General features: G+C 38.3%; 4 protein-coding genes across 7 annotated transcripts; 3 read left to right on the top strand and 1 right to left on the bottom strand.

Annotated features, from left to right (window-relative positions):
- Positions 1-2,779: 2,779 nt before the first annotated feature.
- Positions 2,780-5,269, bottom strand: LOC133520023 (large ribosomal subunit protein eL37). Its single transcript, XM_061854272.1, has 3 exons — positions 5,187-5,269; positions 4,879-5,014; positions 2,780-2,952 (listed from the first exon to the last, which is right to left on the bottom strand). Exons 1-3 carry the CDS (start codon positions 5,187-5,189, stop codon positions 2,813-2,815), a joined length of 279 nt encoding a protein of 92 aa, XP_061710256.1. The 5' UTR covers positions 5,190-5,269; the 3' UTR covers positions 2,780-2,812.
- Positions 5,270-5,674: 405 nt separating this feature from the next.
- On the top strand, positions 5,675-8,970 carry LOC133520018 (gastrula zinc finger protein XlCGF8.2DB-like). Its single transcript, XM_061854263.1, has 2 exons — positions 5,675-6,345; positions 6,813-8,970. The coding sequence occupies exons 1-2, from the start codon at positions 6,168-6,170 to the stop codon at positions 7,706-7,708; spliced, it is 1,074 nt and encodes a 357-aa protein (XP_061710247.1). The 5' UTR covers positions 5,675-6,167; the 3' UTR covers positions 7,709-8,970.
- A 136-nt stretch (positions 8,971-9,106) lies between these two features.
- On the top strand, positions 9,107-10,937 carry LOC133520019 (GPN-loop GTPase 2-like). Of its 4 annotated transcripts, none has more exons than XM_061854266.1 (2): positions 9,107-9,249; positions 9,589-10,937. In XM_061854266.1, the coding sequence occupies exon 2, from the start codon at positions 10,019-10,021 to the stop codon at positions 10,907-10,909; it is 891 nt and encodes a 296-aa protein (XP_061710250.1). In that variant the 5' UTR covers positions 9,107-9,249; positions 9,589-10,018; the 3' UTR covers positions 10,910-10,937. The 4 variants fall into 4 exon arrangements, with proteins under 4 accessions (XP_061710250.1, XP_061710251.1, XP_061710248.1 ...); XM_061854267.1 differs by having other exon boundaries at positions 9,863-10,937; XM_061854264.1 differs by lacking the exon at positions 9,107-9,249 and adding an exon at positions 9,259-9,430.
- On the top strand, positions 9,601-10,017 carry LOC133519506 (proteasome assembly chaperone 3-like). The gene has a single exon (XM_061853512.1). The coding sequence runs from the start codon at positions 9,601-9,603 to the stop codon at positions 10,015-10,017; it is 417 nt and encodes a 138-aa protein (XP_061709496.1).
- Positions 10,938-18,982: the final 8,045 nt, after the last annotated feature.

The following is an 18,982-nucleotide window of genomic DNA, read 5'->3' on the forward strand; positions in this document are numbered from 1 at the left end:
CAGATTTAATTGATTTCCCCAGTTTTCATCTATAGCACAGTCGGATTAGGATCAACCTCGAAATCCCTGGAACAGTCATGAAATTTGGTATGTATATTATAAATTAAAGGCCCCTTTTTCATGCCCACGCCATTTGACATTTGGGGACCTCGAGGAATCGCAGCCATCTTGGAAAAATGTATTAAATAAAATACGTCTTTTTTTTGTATTTTGAAGTTAGGTGAATCTGCTAACAGCTGTCAAAGCCTAGTGTCATCTAGTATGGCCAGTGGCAATTAGCTGTCAGGAAGTTCAAATATAAAAAGGGTTTAACCGAGGAGTCCGGGGTAAGGTTTTTTTCCCTTACCACAAGCCGTATCCAACCGTTTTGCGAGGATCGTAGCCATAGGCACGACCTGTGCGAATGGTTTGGACACGAGCTACCTTGAATAAGGTACTATTGTTTGAACCCCATTTAAAACCTAAAATCTGTTTTTGCAATCACATTATTTAGCCCTAAAAAGTTTTCCTCCGGTAATTTTAGTAACTTTGTATTGCATAGCACTTGTGTACTAATAGTAACTAATTAATAATCTGTGGTACTAATTGGACTCTAGGGCGTATCATATCGGCGCGTCGATCTATTTCGCATTGCGTTTTGTCACCGCCATGTGATAGATCGTTTTTGTTAATGTTTTTATTTTTATAGCCGTAAAATATGCATCATAGATAAAAAATAAAAGAAAATATCTGTTAATTAATGAGATAACGCCATCGAGAGTCACATGGTAGTATTTTTATTTGGGTATATCAATAAAATTATGATATGATACTGATACGAGAATGTACTGTAAACACTAGCTCACTATTAAATTAAAGATAAATAAGTAACTTCACTCGTGCTTAATTTAGTTTGCCGCGAAATTCAACCAAACCAAACATTTCACAACAATAATAAACAGTAAATACGTTTTTGTTCGTCAAATTCAAACTCGCAAGCGAATTATCATTTAGCCGCATCCTTATATGTAAAATACTAAAAACATTGTAAGCCTATGGTAACGCATTACAGTTTTGAATCGATTGCAGGTGCAAAAATCCGTTATCGTATCAATTTAATGAAATTTGCAATAACTCAAATGCGACTGCTACCGACCGGCCGAGCGGACCGATCCGAAGTGTTCCGAAAGCATTGCGGAATGAGAGCGAGCGAGGAGTGAGTGCGGGTGCGAGCGGGATAGCAAAGTAATGATAGCATGGCAAACAAACATCACACATCACGTCTCATTGCTCATTATACATTACGCGGATTGTATAGGGACCGTGCGCGTTGGAGGGTCTGCCATCTTGTGGTCTGAATCGGAACCATAAACAGGCACATTTACACGTCAAGTGTTTTCTTGTGCATAGTAGGTTCTGCCATCTTGTGGGCTACATCGGAACAAAAAAACATCACATTTACGCCTCGCGCCAAAAATCTGACGGCTCCTGTGCTGCCTCCTATAGTTCATGCACGCTCCCTATATTTCGTACCGACTACCGGCGTGTCAATCTATATTGATGCTTTACGAGTTTACGCGCGCTTCGGCCAGTCATGTGCTCGAGTGATGTTTGAAGTAATGCTTGGTTTCTCGGAGTGATGCGTAATGCAATATTACGCGTTTGAGTGATATCTCATTTGTGATGTTACGCGCATTACTTACACATGTCTACTAATTATGGCTCTAATGAGGTCTATTTTATTGAAATCCGCTTAATAGTTTAGGCGTCGAGAAGAAAAAGTATGATTTCATATTTGGAGTCCTCTCAAGGCGGTTGGTTTCATTTTTCTTTAATAAAACAAGTGTAAACAGGTTGTGAAGGGTATGAGGAATCTACCGATACGTCATTTTTAAAAATCCGTCCAGTATCCTAAGCCAGTGTACTGAATCATCAGTACTTAAACCCATAACCCTACTTTCTGCAGATCACATACAAATGTATAGTTAAAAGTTGAATTCATATTCCTCCGAGTTTCCTATTAAGAGAATCTCCCCTGGAAGTGTATAAGCGCTAAACATAGATTCAGCAAGAATTTTCTATACCAAGATGTACTTTTTCCGCAAAGATATCCAGGACTTTTTCGTGTAGAATTTAAGAAGCTTCAATGTTGCCTTACACCATATTTTCATAAAGAACGTCGATTTTGAGTAAAACGCAAATTTTTCCTGGGTGGTACACATTTTCCAAGATGGCTGCTATTCCTCGAGGTCCTTAAATGTCAAATGTGGGCATAAGAGGCCTTTAATTTATATACATACCAAATTTCATGACTGTTCCAGAGATTTCGAGTTTGGTCCTAATCAGATTGTGCTACTAAGATATGAAGTGGTTAGGGATCGCGTTGGACAAATACGGTAGTTAGAAGAAAATACCTTTTTGTAAAACGGGACCAAGACCAATTACCGATTTACAAAAAACTCACAGGCTATGAAAAATAGCACAACTATCCTATTCACCGATCTGAATCGCAATATACCGATGTCCGGTATATAATTAATGGATAACCTCACCACCGACAGGGCACGAGGGCACCTTAGGCTGGTCGAGAAAAGGAACTTCTAGGTCTAGCGAGTTTCGTGGTTTTAATATTTAATAGCTCCCTACTAAAAGTTCGATTAGGTATCTCGTTAACCAGGAAACTTTTACGAAGCCTAAGGTGATAAGGTTATCCATTACCGGGCATCCTCTATTTCAGTGCCAATCACTGTTTAGTTGTTTATTTACCCTACAAAATTTTAAACATAAATCAAACAAGACAGTGACTTTTTTAATTTATTAGATGTTTAAAAGTCTATGTGGAGGCGACAGCTTTCTTGGGGGTGGGCTTGCCCTCCTTGAAGCCGTTGCGGAAGCGCCTCCTGACGATCTTGAGATGGCGCATGCGGCCGGTGCCGGTGGTCTTCCTGCGCTTAGCCTTCACTGACCAGTGGTCTGCAATAGATAACAAACATGACTTTAATGCCAGTGGACGAAATGTAATACTTAATACAAAACTCTTGTCTTTTAAGCTAACTGCACCGACTTTGATATGATAATGTGGAAGCAAAACATTTTTGACAGAAATGAAAATGAATGATGAAGTACCTAACAAATTTTGGCCAAACGCGAGTTGGACTTTAACCTTAAAGCGCATGGCACAGGCACACTCCATCCGACGTGCGAGCGAGATGTCGCTATAATACGCGCATAGCTTTGTCTCGCTAAAACTTCAGAACGACGTGCAAATCGGATGCAGTGTGCCGTGCACCTAAGGGTTCCATGCCATCAAACTATTTTATCAAACAGATCTACAACACCAATAAAATAAATTTTGGATTTTGTTTTTTGTATTATTTGTTGCTGTACTGGCAATAGAAAAACGCACTGAGAAAATTAATTCTGTACACCTACAGTGGTTCTCAAGACTATGCCTATTAACACACAGATAGATGATGTCCTCCCAGACGCATCCGTCGACGGCGACACCCGGACAAATCAGGTATTCTGTACATTATAACGTGTATGGGCTCGAACGTGACTTGCGAAACCGAGTTTTGTTTTAAACTTCCGACCGCAAGTCGATACTGAGATACTAAAGTTAGTAATAGGGTTCAGATTGCTGCCTTTTGACAAAACAAATAAAGATACTGGCTATACTGCTCTAATCTTAATACAATTATTATTCTATGAAATACTATCATAGTAGTCTCATGCATGTCTATGTTTTATTGTATTCACACAAAATACAATAAAACTTATTGCAATGCATGAAATTTTTTTTTCATTAATTTTGATGATGATGATGAATGATATTATAATTAGTTATGTTACCTTAAGTAGGATTTTACATTTTTGAATGGAATTAAAAGTACATTTTTTTTCTATAAAACCTTTACAACTCGTAAACTAATCAAATGTCACATTCATCACACACAAGCACCCTAAATGAGATTAAAAACCAGAACCTACAGCTACATAGGCAGGATTTTACTAAATTGGTACATATTATTTTTGAAGTATCTTTTTTGAAGAGATATAATATTCCTCACATGCTAGAAGTTATTTCCCACTGATCACTGAAGAGTTAAAGCATTAAAAATGGATAAGTACATAACAATCAAACATCTCGAGAGTATGATAGTAAAAACAAGTACAGTACAATCTCACCATTCCAGCACTAATGCTGGCATAAGAAAGCCAGATGACTGGAAGTTAGAGCAAATCTGCTTATTATATTTATGTTTTAGTATGATGAAGCAATACACTACACTAATATCCTAAATTCAAAGAAAATTGTACTGTTATATGGATTTTAGGCATTTATGAACATATTTAAGAGTGATAATGTAAAGGGACATAGTAGATTTGGTGATAGAATGATCCCTTACACCCTTGTTTTAGTGCTGGACTACCCAGGTGTACCAGACCATGCAAGTGCTAGATTTCTGATATTTTACTGTACGAAAGAAAGGTTGTCTGAAATTTTTACCAAATGATAAAATGACATTATCATTTGCATAGTTCTCTCAGTTGATTTACCTACATTATACAAGGAATTAATCAAAAAGCAGATTACTTCCTCAATCAGTGTAGGATGATAATTTACTAATTATTATTCCTGGTTTATAAATTTAATGTGCACTCTTTAGTTGTTTTAATAATAATTTAGATGAGTGTATATGAAGTACAGTCGGCATTAAATAGATAGTAACGATCAAAGTGGCAAAATATATCGGAACACAACCTTATTTGTATGGTGACAAGGTTAGTTATGTATAATTTGTCCACTATCTATTTGGTGCTGACTGTACATCTAACATACGATATAAAATACATAAAACACACGAGCTTTGTATTAAAAAAATGAGAGAAACTTACAGGAACGGAGCTTTGCCGCTGGGTATCCACACTGGGCGCATTTTGATTTCTGGATGTGGTACGAGGATCTACCACACCTCCGGCAGAGTGTGTGGGTCTTATTCCGGCGCTTTCCGAAACTTGACGTACCTTTCGTCTGAAATAAACATTGAAGGTTAAAAGTAAACAACCACACTCATCTAATAACTATGCCGTATTTTCGATGAATACATTTAATAGGACACATTTTGCGCAATAATATAGACATTTCATTCATAGAAAACAACGATTATAATGGATTAAAAATGAAAGAAAATAGAATACACTACCATCTTGCCGACTTTGACAAGAAAAGAATCTAAACGTCAAAATTGACAACCACTTCGACGCACGCATGACGCACGGGAAGCAGTGCTGCCAGGAAATATCAGATACGTTTAAGTATGGTACAAATAAAGTGATACGTAAAATGCTGAAATTCACAAATTGCTAGGATCTTTCTCTTTTAATCTCACTAGCTCAACGAAGGGAGGGAGGGGTGTTAGGGTTGGCAACGCGCATGTATCTCCTCTGGAGTAGCAGGCGCACATAGGCTACGGAGACTGCTTACCATCAGGCGGGCCGTATGCTTGTTTGCCACCGACGTAGTATTAAAAAAAACTAAGACGTGAAAATCGAAGTTCGAAAATTGCGGGCATTTTTCTCTGTCACTATGATTAAGACTTAGTGAGAGTAAAAGAGAAAGATCCCCGCAATTTTTGAATTTCGGTTTTCACGGTAGGCCCCCAGACCTGATAAAGTGTGGATGTAATTGGCACTAAAGGCCTGTTCGATCGTGTGGCGGGTAGTCCGCTAAGGACGCAGCTATAAGTGAGAGCGAGAAAGAGAGTATGCTTGACCGGACCAAGGTCTCACTCCGGTACGCCCGTCTGTTGTAGCATTTACAACACGGTTTATTAAAAACCATATTAAGACTTGTATCTAATTACGAGCTTGGTGCGGTCAAATATTCCTTTCACTCCGCTTTGGCAATAAATCCTTGTGCTCGTTTTAATTCGCCCTTTTTTGGAAATTCGTCGTCCCGTTATGATCTGGCAATATTGCATGTATGTCATTGTCAAATGAATTGTTTTCGTTGTCATCTTGTTCTGTGTTTTGTTTTTTGTTTTCTTGATTTGACAACAGCGTCTTTCGTTCCCAGTTCTTTGTCAAAAAATGTTTTTACCAGAAATTGTTCATTTACCATGATCACTTCACTTGGTATTATTAATTAAGGAATATAACTAATATTTTCTAAAACCGCGCCAGTCATGGAGTTTTTCCTGCGCTCAGAAAGTGAAGACGAGGCTAAACCTTTTATGACCACTGTGCCGATAAAAGGAGAACCAAAGTGTGAGACCGAGGATCCTACCGGACCAAGGGCTTTCCGTCCAGACCTGTGCGATGTCCATGTCAAGGTTGAACCTTTAGAGAATTTAGACATAGAAGGTTAGCAACTATGCCCCATTAATAATAATTAATTTTATAATAATTATTTTTATCGTTAAAATTATATACAAATGGCCATAATTTGGGGATCATAGTACTGCTTCTCTTGTAATGCCAATTTCTTGACATAAATGTTTTTTTAATTTAATTTGCAACTTTTGAGATCCCTAAATTTTCTGTTAGCTTTATTCATTATACTAAATAAGTAGCAGATATTGTAACGAGTATAGCTAAAAATCAAGTAACGCCCTGCATGTTCAATATTTCATTCATATTATGTATTGCCAAATATAATCCAAATTTATACATTAAGTATATTAATAGAAAACACAAAGTTGTATACTAGTTTATTCCATTTATTTGTAAGAAAAGAATACAAAGTGGTTAAACACCTGCCTATCCTCCATAAAAAAAAAGAGTATTCAATCTCTGCTAAAATACAACCTCAAAGTATTTTTTTGTTACAGTGGCATGTCTAACAGAGGGGACTGTTAAGAAAGAATCAATAATAGTTGATGCAGAATTTGAAGCTACTGGAGATAGTCATATTGTTACTAGTCATGGCAGCCAGATAGAAGTATGCATCACCAAGGAATCATGCTCAAGTCCAACTCTGGATGAATTTGTTATTAACAAAAACTTTCTTAAATGCAGAATCTGCCAGAAAATATTAGACAATAATTCAAATCTTACTATGCACATGCTTACTCATGATATAGACAAATCTAGCATAAAGAAAAAAAGGAATAAAAATAAAGAAGTGACTGCTTGTAAAATTTGCTGCATGCAGTTTACAAATTCCCGTACTTATTCTAAACACATGCAAACACATGTATTTGAAAAGCCATTTAAATGTGAGTTCTGTGAGAAGGCGTTTAATTCAAAATATTTACTTACAAATCATGAGCGAACTCATACTGGGGAAAAACCTTTTTCTTGTGATCTTTGTGACAAGAAGTTTACAGAAAAAGTAAATTTAAACAGACATAAGAGAAGTCACTCAGGAGTCAAGCCTTACAGCTGTGATGTGTGCTCAAATAGTTTCACTTGTAAACAGAATTTAGAAGCACATATGATATGCTCACATACAGATGAACAACGGTGGGAATTTGAATGCCAATTTTGTAATAAACGGTGCCCTAATAAGAATGAATTGAGAAGACACCTAAGAACCCACACTGGTGAAAGACCTTATTCATGTGACATTTGTAAAAAAAGTTTTAACCGGAAGTATTACTTAGTACCCCATATACGAGTCCACAATAATGAGAGACCTTTCGGATGCGAAATTTGTAACAAAAGGTTTGTGAGTAAACATGATTGCAATAAGCATTTAAAAATCCACATGACTAAACGAAAATAATTGACTTTATGTTTTATATAATCAAGGGTAATTTTTTTTGTAAATTCAAATAAGATAGATAGGCAGACAATAGGTGGTCTTATTGCAGAAAACTGATATCTTCCTAATAGCCTTTGGGATACATTTTTGAAATTATTTACATTATAGGTAATGAAATATTTCACTTAACACATCCACTGCCAGACAAAAAAACGGCGCACTACAGAAACCGGTGGTCTATAGCTGCGTACAAAACAAACAGCCCAGCGAGTTGTCCGAACAAAGATCTGAACAAAGTTCACGAGCGCCCACCAGGTGGGTTCCCGGCAGTGAATGTGTTAAATATTGACCTTATGTTTTAAGCAAAAGGATTGAAATTGTAATAACAAGCTGCCAGTTTTGTTAACTTCAGCTATATTGCTAGAATTAGACCAAGCTAAATTGGCAGCAATTTTGATAGCCCAGACAGTGCAATTGTTAAATAAACGTCATAATTTCATAGAAGTTTGAGATTCAAAATTACACTTGCACCATCTAGGCTATCAAAATCGCTGCCAACTTAGCTTGGTCTGACTAAAGGTAATATTTGGTAATATGTTGTGTTATACATATACAAGGTGCCCGTGAGCATTGCGAGACATTTTAACTAAGCATTCCTGGTAATATTTAGAAACTAAAATGTCATATAAAATTTTCTGGATTAGGCCTAGTTTCAGAGATAATTAAAATTTAATTTAATGTTTTTTGAAATCATTCTATCGCCATAAGTCGGTACAAAACACATTTTTGACTGCGGTATTGCCACTTTGTGGTCTAGTCTGGACATACCTATTGATTGACATCGAAAAATGAAAAAAAGTGGCTGTGACATAATCGGACAGACAGACAGAATCTATAAGGGTTGCGTTTTTTGCCATTTGGCTACGGAACCCTAAAAATGTATTCGAGAGGCTACCCCCAAATAAATAAATAAACTTTTTAGTTAATTTTAGGTTATGTGTTTATCAATAAAAAATACGTTTTATGTACAGGAGTGTTCAAAAAAAGGAAAAAAAAAAATTTTTTTGTCGAATTTCATACATTTTTTTGCCATCAGGAATGCACCGGCAAAATCTCTCGCAATGCTCACGGGCACCTTGTATATCAAACTCAGTACTCAGACTCGTCGTCTATCTCTAACAAATATGTTAGAAAGAGAGGCGAATAGCAATTACAGTTCACAGGCCTTTATTTATAAAACGCAACCCAGTAAGTTTAATAAATTAATAAATGTTTTAAATGAACTGATTGGTTTTTAGTTGATATCATTTTATTCCCCCCTTTCCACTGACTATGTTTGAGCGAAGTACGCACTACGTACGTACGCAACAGCCGCCGCAGCCGGAAGGCGGAAGCGGCCGCTCATACCCCCCTGACGGGGGGTATCGAAAGAAGTCCAGTTGGAGAGGCCAATGTACATCGTGTGAACAGCCCAGTTCATGTGCATGTGCAAGAGCTTGAGTCCAGGAAGTTTTACTCAAACTTATACCTTTGTGCTATCTGTGCCTTATGCCTTGAGTTAGGTGAGTTGTCAAAATTTCGCATGCACCGATAGTTTAGCTTTATTTCTTTTCAACAAATAAATAATTAACCTTTTGCTTCGCTTGAAGAAATAATTTTGTGTTATCTACTTGCCTGCGGATTTTTTCGTCTTTCGCATTATTGAAAAGTACATTAATATAAAGAAAATCTAATCGATTTCAGGTGTGTACGCATTTAAACTTTATTATTATGACGATGCCATTTTATAACTTATTATGAAGTTAACGTACCTAAACTAAACTCAACTTTCGTTTTGGTCTTCCTTTCAATTCGTTTTTTGTCTAGTTTTGGAAAAATTGTGACTCGGTTTAAAATTCTAGATATCAGTGGTAATGGAGCTGCTTGATGTCATGAAGAACTTAACTATCAAACATCCAGAAAAAGACAGTCAACAGTTGCTATTCAAATCAATTGCTGCAGATATTGACGATGTGCCCACGGAAGTAGTTCTTGCCGAGTACACAGATAAAACCTTGCTCATACTATCACAATACCAAAAAATTGGCAGCATGTTAACAGTAAAAAAAGATGAAGTCCATAATCCCCTTGGGAGTAGTGATATTTATACAACAAACGTTATTTTTGGTGCTACAGGAGAGGAGCAACAAGTAGCAGCAAGGTACCTGGCAGAGGCCATCAAAATAACTAAACCACTGAACATCTTCATCAACCTGAAGTCCTATGATATTGAGACTTTAAAGGCCTGTGTGGATATCGTACAAGACCTTAGGAGGGATCAGGGTAATTAAAATGTCTTTAACAAACATTAAGAGATTTAAGCCTGTCCACAAGTATTATGGTCAACTGGTGTTGGGTCCCCCTGGTGCTGGCAAGACAACATATTGTTGTAAAATGTCTCAGTTGTTGCGTAAGTTCAGAAGAAAAGTGGTAATTGTCAACTTAGATCCTGCTAATGAACTTATGTCTTATGAGCCAGATATAGACATCAGACAACTTATAGTCCTTGAAGAAGTTATGGATCAGTACAACTTGGGACCTAATGGAGCATTATTGTATTGCATGGAATTTTTAGAACAAAACATAGACTGGCTGTTAAATCAAATTGAAGGAGAAAACTCAACTAATTTCATATTTGACATGCCTGGACAGGTAGAATTGTACTGCCACCATAAAAGTCTATCAAACATATTTTCCAAGCTATCTGAACAAAGTAATCTTCAGTTGTGTGTTGTGCACTTGGTTGATTCCCACCATTGCTCAGACGCAGGAAAATTTATCTCTGCATTAATGTTGTCATTAAGTGCCATGTTGAAAATAGGACTTCCACATATTAATTTGTTAACTAAGGTAGACCTTCTTAAGAAACACATGGATAAATTGCAATTTGGTATAGACTTTTACACTGATGTATTGGATCTGAACTATTTGGTTGATTGTCTTGATACTGATGCATTTACTAAAAAGTACAAAAAGTTAAATGAAGCTTTAGTTTCCGTAATTGAAGATTACAGTTTAGTATCATTTCAACTTGTGGACATGTTGAAAGATGATAGTTTAGTCAAAGTGAAGAATTTAGTTGATAAGGCCAATGGGCATGTTTTCAAAGCGGAAGAGGGCAGGCACATAAACAGTATGTTAGCTTGTGCAATGGGAGTTGGTGAAACAAATGATATAGAATGATTATTGAATAAAATATGTACTTCTTAAATCTTAGTGTGTTTTAATGCTACTTAACCTGTGTTGATTTTAGTTAGTGCCATGAATAGAGTTAAAATTTTATTGATCCAATAAAGCTATTAAAAGTGGTTATTCTGGGGGCTGCTTTATAAATGCATGATGTATCCTGTAAGTGTAAGGATTTTGTATGATCATGCAGAAGGGGTTAAGTTTTTTCGTAATAACTTTAAGTACCAGTAGGTACTAAATAGTACAAATACAGAGTATGCTCTTGTTTTTTTACCTAGTAATAAGTATAGTACAGCTAGGGTTACTATTAATTGTGACGTTACCTATGAAACCTGAGGGCCTACCGCGAATCACGTTCGACGTGTTGCCTCTGTCGCAATTGTACATTCGTACGTAAGTGTGACAGGGAGGCAACACGTCGAACGTGGTTCGCGGTAGGCCCTCTGGATCTTTTGTTAAGGGCGCTCACGCCATACTGCGTAGCGCAGCGTTCAGTGCCGGATTAACCATTAAGCAAAATAAGCACTTGCTTAGGGCACCACGTCTAGGGGGGCACCAAAATCATAGGAAAAAAAAAACGCGCAGGCTGCATCAGCATCGCAGTCGTAGTGTACTACACTTATGTACACGAAACTTTTTGATACGTGTGCAAGTACCCATCTAATAACGAAGGGTCGTAAGAGAGTGAGTACACGTAAGCACATCTCCAACCTTGATCAAAGCTCATGGCCAAAAAATCTTACCGTCGGGCTTGTGGCCAACCGATTTTCTCGACGTAGATTACCGATTTTGTAGCGTATTTTGGTCTCTTGCACACCAGATGTGTCGGCCAGGCCGAGTTGCTGCAGAGCCGCGATCCTGCGACCTAATTGTCAAAGTGTAATAAAGGGCCCTGCGAAGGCCGAAAAACAAAAGCATCTTATCAAGTTGCGCTTTCGAATTAAGGCAAAGGCCGAGCAGCAGGCGGACCGTGATTACATAGGTTCGATTTCAAGCCACTCTTTTGCAGTTCGGCGTTAGGTCTCATGCGACGCCAGGCCTTCTACTTTATGCAAACTGCCCCACTTTCGCTTGCTCATGGATCCAAATCCATGCTGTCCTCTTTCGCAGCTGGGCTGCCTTGCTCACACCTCGCCATTGGTTGTATTATATGATAACGCGCCGCGATCTGACGCTGCGGACGTCCAGCTATTCATACCTCGCCATTGGTCAAATTCAAGCCTTGCTTTCTTCCAGCTCGACCTTTGGCCTCATCCGTAAGCGCTGATCGAACGCTCCGCGCATTCAGCCTTAGACTTTGCCTTTAAAAACACCTTCACGATTTAGGCCAATCAAATTATATCCAAAAATAGCGTTTTGAGGAATTAATTCCCAGCAAGCTGGAAATTGTTTTAATACATTTATTTGGTCCTAAATGCGTGTAATCCCAGTTTGCTCTATCCTAGGAGGTGTGCATACATTTTGGGATCCTTAGGAGATAATTTTTTCCTTTGGATTGCCAAACCACTCGATGTAGAAGGAACCCACTATCAATTACAATAGCACTTAGTGGATCAGACACTGGTAAGAAAGCGTTTTCGGATTATTAACATGATTTTACCAAAAATAAAAAATGTCGACCTAATTTACAATTTAGGACTACGAATACATATTAAGGTACCTTAAATAAATCAATCAATCAATATATTTTATTGCAAGAACTTAGTTAAATTACATTTCGGATCCTCAGATATCAATTTTAATAATACTTGTAATTAGAACAAATTTTCCGACAGCCGTACCGTTTTCGATTTACAAGCAAAAAAACTGAAAAAGAGGAAACATTTATGCACACCTCCTGGAGTGGAGCAAACTCGGATTACACGTATTTTTAGGTCGAAAAAATCTAATTGTATTGGCCTAATTGTGACACATTATAATTTAAGAAAACGGAACTTATTCGCGTTTGATTAAGTTCTAAAATTACCTCCAACGTCAAGATAATGATGTCGACTTTACACAGTCTTCTCCGAGACCATGGGGACAACGCCGTCCTTGAAACGTCGGGTCAGATGTAATTTTAAAACTTACCCTATTAAGTCCCGTTTTCGTAAACAATAATTTGCTATTTAAAACATTTGTGGCCATTGGTACTTGTTCTGACAAAAACCAATGGCCAATGGCTAAGCCCCTACTGAAGCTCGGCCTTTGCCCTCACATGAATGAGCTTCGCAGGAAAGCTCTAGAGGTTCCAAAATCCTGTGCGGAATACTGCCTATGTCTTACGTCTTCGCTTACACTTGGACCATGGTTGGCTTGGCCTCCGGACTTATGCGAAGCACGGTCTTCGAATTTGCTTACACTTGACCTTAAAGGTTGACTCACGCTACACAGGGGCAGGGCCGGGCCGGAGCTTCCGGCGCTTCGTTTTCTATGGAAAGCATTACGTCATCACCGGAGCTCTGTAGTGGCCCGGTGCGGGCTCGGACCGGAGACTAGCCGGTCATGCTATGAGCAAAAATCGGACTTCCCGGAGCCTCCGGGCCACCCGGTGACTCAATTCTTCCTTTCGGGTGATATTCCACTAGTCTAAGATCTTTGTCCAATGTGCATTGCGTCTCACTCTCTCATTAAGCAAAATGTCAGACGCAAATACACATTGGACCAAGATATTGGAAAGATGAAAAACCAGAATACCACCCTTCGCAATGTGCATGCTCGGATGTGTCGGTATATATTTGCCAAAACAAGAAGGTTACAAAACGTCATAAATTTGTTTGTTAAATATGGATGGCATAGCCAATATATTACTTGGTCGGGTTATATTTTACTCGGCGCAGAGAGAAGTTAATTAACAATGACTGCCAATCTCTATATGAAACCAAATTTCTGTAAATAAAGCTACACAATTCTACATATTGCCGGTTTTGTGGAAAGCAATAAAAAAATAGTACTTATATTTATTTTAGTCACGCTGGCTCCACATTTTACTTGAGATAGTTGATAGCGCCAGACAAGTTGCCTAAGAATTTGTTACCAATTTTAATAGTAAATGAAGTGGAATAAAAAAATGTTCAGAAGAAGCAGAGCTTTAAGAACTAAATACTGCCGTTTCGTACATATTGTCGGATTATCATATTATTGACAATGAAATAAATTATATAACAAAAGAATAACGTACTATAAGTATATATAAGTCGTTACGTAGCCGCCTGTTGTCTGCCTCTACATTTAATCAATTGTTTGTTTTTTATTTTCTTTTGTATCTTTTTACTGAGGTGTTCCAATAAAGAGTATTCTATTTATACATCTATCTATCTATCTATCTACGCAAGGTTTATTACAAGCGACTTAGTTAAGTATTTATTTGACCTATATATATTTCCCGAACAACGCGGTATCCGTGAAGATTCAGTCTTTATTATTTACTTTTCCATACTGCAGTTCTGTCAATTTCCGTGATAAAATGATGTGACGGATTGAAAATTCTATTCTCAGAAGTAATGCGGCAATAAACGTCACTCAATTTACCAAGAAAATTCAATGTAATCTTGATGAGGGGGCACCATGGTCTAGAAATGCTTAGGGCACCAAAATGTCTTAATCCGGCACTGGCAGCGTTTATAAAATGTGTTTGTGCACGTATAGTGGAGCCGTTAACCACATATAGTACGATAAATTTTATCGACAAATCACCCCTCATAACCTGTTTTTTCTCAACCATTTTAAAAATGCACCCTTCCAAAGTTTTTTGGCGCCAAACACGACTGCACTTGGTTAATGTACCAGTGTTTTGTACCCAGTACCCACGGGTTTTGGTGTCATTGAATTCGGCAGAATTGGGGTAGTGATATAGGCTATGTTCAAATCCAAATCAGCCTCACGACCCGCGGCAGTACGGACGCGTGACACAGAACGCTGCTGCGGTTTTATTCGTAAACATACAAAATGTCACTCAATAATATAGAAAGTGATGTGCAAAAAGTGTTACAGAATGTGTCTAACCTGATGGAAAAAGTGAAATGTCTAGAAAACGTTATTAGTGAACAAAATACTAAAATATCAAATCAGTCTCAGCTAATACGCGAATTAACATGCAAGATAGATGGAAACCAATCTACCCCAAAAGCTCAGCCGAAAAAACCAACCGTTACACCGACAATACCACAGCCGCGTCCAGCGCGCCAGGCGCGCCTCAACGCAACTACAGCGATAAACCGTGCTACACAAAGTAGAAAATCGAATGCGCTCGCGACGCCTCCGACAACGGCTACAGATGCAATCGATGCGAACACAGCCGTAAATGCGAAATGTGAGCCACCTACATCTTCCGAAGAAAAAAACATATCTTCACAAACGGAGTCAAGATTATTTAACCCTGAACTGACACCAAAATCCTTAAATACAATGACAATCATCTCGGACGTCACCGAAAATGAAGATGATGACAATTCATGGGAAGAACAGAGGTCTCGGAAAAAAAATCGAAAAAGCATCCGAAGATCAGCAATAAAAGGCTCCGGAGCTGCAGATCCAGATTTACAAACAATGGACAGAGTGAAGCGCATCCATGCATGCTTTTTTAAAACCGGCACTACCGTAGAAACCCTACTACGCTACATGAAGAAGAAAAATGACTGTGAGGAATACAAAGTGGAGCAAATAACCCTTAAACACAAGTACTACGCCTCTTTCTCCATAACATTACCTTATGAGAAATATGATTACTTCATGGACCCTAGCAGTTGGCCGCCGGGAATCTCAGTCAGCGAGTGGTTTCGCCGCAGCGCCCGGCGTGCGACGAGCCCGCCCGTCACTGCTGCATCTAGACAGCAGAATCCAACACAACGAAACTAGTGCCAACAATGGCCAACAATATTCTCCACAACAAACGCTATGTCGGGATAACCCGTCCAATGACAACACAAAGTATACGCCGTCTACCAGCCAATTTGGTGGGCTCAAAACGACGAAACAAATAATCTACACAAAACAAATTACTGTAATTCATCAAAACGTTAATCGATTAAAAAACAAAACCTATAAATTAGAGTGTGAGCTCGAACTCCTTACAGGAAGTGATATTCTCTGTATATCAGAACACTGGTTATCATCAGCTGAGATAGTATCCATCAATATAACAAACTTTAAACTTAGCGCCAAATTCTGCAGATCTAAACATCGAGGCGGTGGAGTATGCATCTTCACCAGGACTTCGTTTTTAACAATAGAGCGCCAGGAAGTCTCTGCCCTGTGTCAAGAAATGGATTTCGAGGCGTGTGCAATCGAACTTGTTGGACTAAATATAATAGTTATATGTGTGTATAAACCACCACCCCAACCAGGTGAGAAAAATAACTTCTCAACGTTCCTTAATAAATTTAATCAGTTAATTGAACTTCAATCATTAAAACAATATAAAGTGCTCATTGTAGGTGATTTCAATATCGACTTATTAACTAACACTTCCGAGAAAAAATCATTAGTCGATTCTGTAACGTCAGCTGGACTGAAGCCACTTGTGTCTTTTCCCACAAGAATTTGTAAAACCAGAGCGTCATGCATAGATCACGCTTATTCGAACATGTCAAATTATGAAATTGTTAGCGCAAAATTTTACGAAATGCACTTATCTGACCACAAATGTATAATTATAACCTTTCAAATTGACAAAACTTACCAATGTAATAATATTATATGGAAACGACTTTTTTCTAGCTACAATGTAGACCAATTTAATTTAAGCCTAACTAATTATGACTGGAATTCTGTATTAAATAAACCTGTTTGTACAAACCTAACTGTTAACTCTGTACTTGACATCATCACCTACTATTTCAACCTACATTTTCCCATAAGGAAGTATCCCCAAAAGAGTGTAAGAAAATCTTGGGTGAATGACTCCGTAAAGGTCTTACGCTCACATTTGCGAAGCATTAAAACACAAATATGTAATAACCCTGACGATTGTCATTTACCTCAAGACCTGTTAAAAATCGAAACTGCATATTTTGACGAGCTATGTGCAGCTCGGAGGGATTGTATTAATAAATCAATAGCCAACAGTAATAACATCAGCCGTACGTCATGGCGTGTCATCGCAGCCGAGACCGGTAAGAATGTAAACAAAGGCGATGCGCTCCAAATACTGATAAGCAAATCGGCTGGTCGGAGTGAGGTACAGCGATGCGCCGCCGTAGCTACTGACCTAAACCGGTTTTATGTTGATGCAAATAGTAACTCTAATGCTCAAACTGATATCCTCTTAGCGTTTCAATATCTTAACAAGCACGTTAAGCGGCATGCACGCGAATTTCACTTCAAGGGCTTTTCCCGCCAACAAGTAGCAAAAGTTGTCCAAAATATTAAACGTAAAAGCTCAACAGATATCAACGACATGTCGACACGGTTATTTGATATACTTCCATCATTCATTATAGATATTTTCACTAAACTATTCAATTATTGCGTAGCAGATGGCATTTATCCCTCCAACTTTAAAAGGGTCAAAGTCCAGCCAGTGTACAAAGGTAAAGGAGATAAAGATGTGTTAAAAAATTATAGACCAATTTCATTGATTCCCATATTTTCAAAAGTTTTTGAGCGACTACTAAGCGATGAGCTGATGTCTTTTTTCAATAATAACGAATTGTTAAATAAACAACAATACGCTTATCAACCTGGCCGGTCAACAATAGACGCGGCGCGTGATGTAATAGCCAGAGTAATGGGTCACCTAGACGGACGACGCCAGGTGGCAGCGATTTTTTGCGATCTGTCACGCGCCTTTGAACTCGTAAGTCATCCGCTCATATTAGCAAAGCTTTACCACTATGGAATCACTGGTAACTTCCACCGAGTAATCGAATCATTCCTTGAGGCGCGCACACAACTCACGTCGGTACAGGGAGCAAAATCTGACCTACTAGAACTAGGCCCCTGCGCTGTCCCTCAAGGATCTATAATGGGAAACAACCTGTTCATTTTGCTCATGAATGACTTTACCTCAGCCTCAGACTTGGCGGAAGTTGTTCTATTTGCTGATGATGGGTGCGTCATTGTCGCGGCTGAGACGTACACTCTATTAAAAGCGAAATTACAAGAAGTAATGGATCAAATATCATCCTGGTTTTCTGCTAATGGCTTGGTACTAAATGTGGAGAAAACACACATTATTCACTTTAGTTTGCGTTGCTCAAGTGATCTCGCATTAAATATTATGTGCAATGGACAACCTGTACCTCAAGTCGACCATGTAAAGTATCTGGGGCTAACCATTGATGCTGGATTGAAATGGGCATCCCATATTGACACCGTATGTCAACGACTGTCCTCTGCTTGCTTTGCTCTTAGCAGACTGCGCCCGTGCCTCAGTTCTACTAACGTAAAAAAGGCCTATTACGGTTATTTTAACTCTATTTTAATATATGGAATTGACCTTTGGGGCTCGGCTGCTGAACGCGAGCGAGTATTCAGGCTCCAAAAAAGAGCAGTGCGCATTATCGCAGGTGTGAGTTGGGATCATCCTGCAAAAGACCTGTTCAGAAACCACAAAATCTTAACTGTACCCAGTCTCTATATCTTAGAACTGGCCAAGTACGTCAGAAAACACATTCATCTATTCCGTACCAACGCTGATGCGCACGGTTCCATTACCCGACGGCGACATGAGCTGAGCTTGCCGCACACACGACTCGTCAAAGCAAAAAAATGTCCTAACTACATTGGTACTAAGGTTTATAATGCAATCCCTCCAGCAATTAAGCAGGCTTCAAGCTATAATTCTTTTGTACGTCAAATAAAAGCAAAACTTGAAATTGACGCTTTGTACTCGATCGATGAGTTTTTTGGTAGTACTCAATGAATAAATAATAAATGCACATGTAATCAGGTAATAAAAAATAATAATATTGTAATCTGAATGATTGTGAACAAAATGTACCTACACTACTTATTGACTTAATAATATAAATATGTACCTATTTAACTACGTATGTTGTTTGTTATAAATTTGACGTGTAAAATGAATATTTTATGAATAAAAAATTGAAATTGAAATTGAAATTCCGCAGCGAGCGATAAAAGGCT

Source organism: Cydia pomonella, chromosome 7, assembly GCF_033807575.1.
Source record: "Cydia pomonella isolate Wapato2018A chromosome 7, ilCydPomo1, whole genome shotgun sequence".
In the NCBI taxonomy this organism is placed as follows: domain Eukaryota; kingdom Metazoa; phylum Arthropoda; class Insecta; order Lepidoptera; family Tortricidae; genus Cydia; species Cydia pomonella.

Coding starts and splice junctions, on each gene's coding strand:
- LOC133520023 (XM_061854272.1), bottom strand. Junction 2,953..4,878: donor AGCGGCAAAGCTCCGTTCCT/GTAAGTTTCTCT, acceptor TATCTATTGCAG/ACCACTGGTCAGTGAAGGCT.
- LOC133520018 (XM_061854263.1), top strand. CDS start 6,168: ATGGAGTTTTTCCTGCGCTCAGAAAGTGAAGACGAGGCTAAACCTTTT. Junction 6,346..6,812: donor AGAGAATTTAGACATAGAAG/GTTAGCAACTAT, acceptor TTTTTGTTACAG/TGGCATGTCTAACAGAGGGG.
- LOC133519506 (XM_061853512.1), top strand. CDS start 9,601: ATGGAGCTGCTTGATGTCATGAAGAACTTAACTATCAAACATCCAGAA.
- LOC133520019 (XM_061854266.1), top strand. CDS start 10,019: ATGTCTTTAACAAACATTAAGAGATTTAAGCCTGTCCACAAGTATTAT.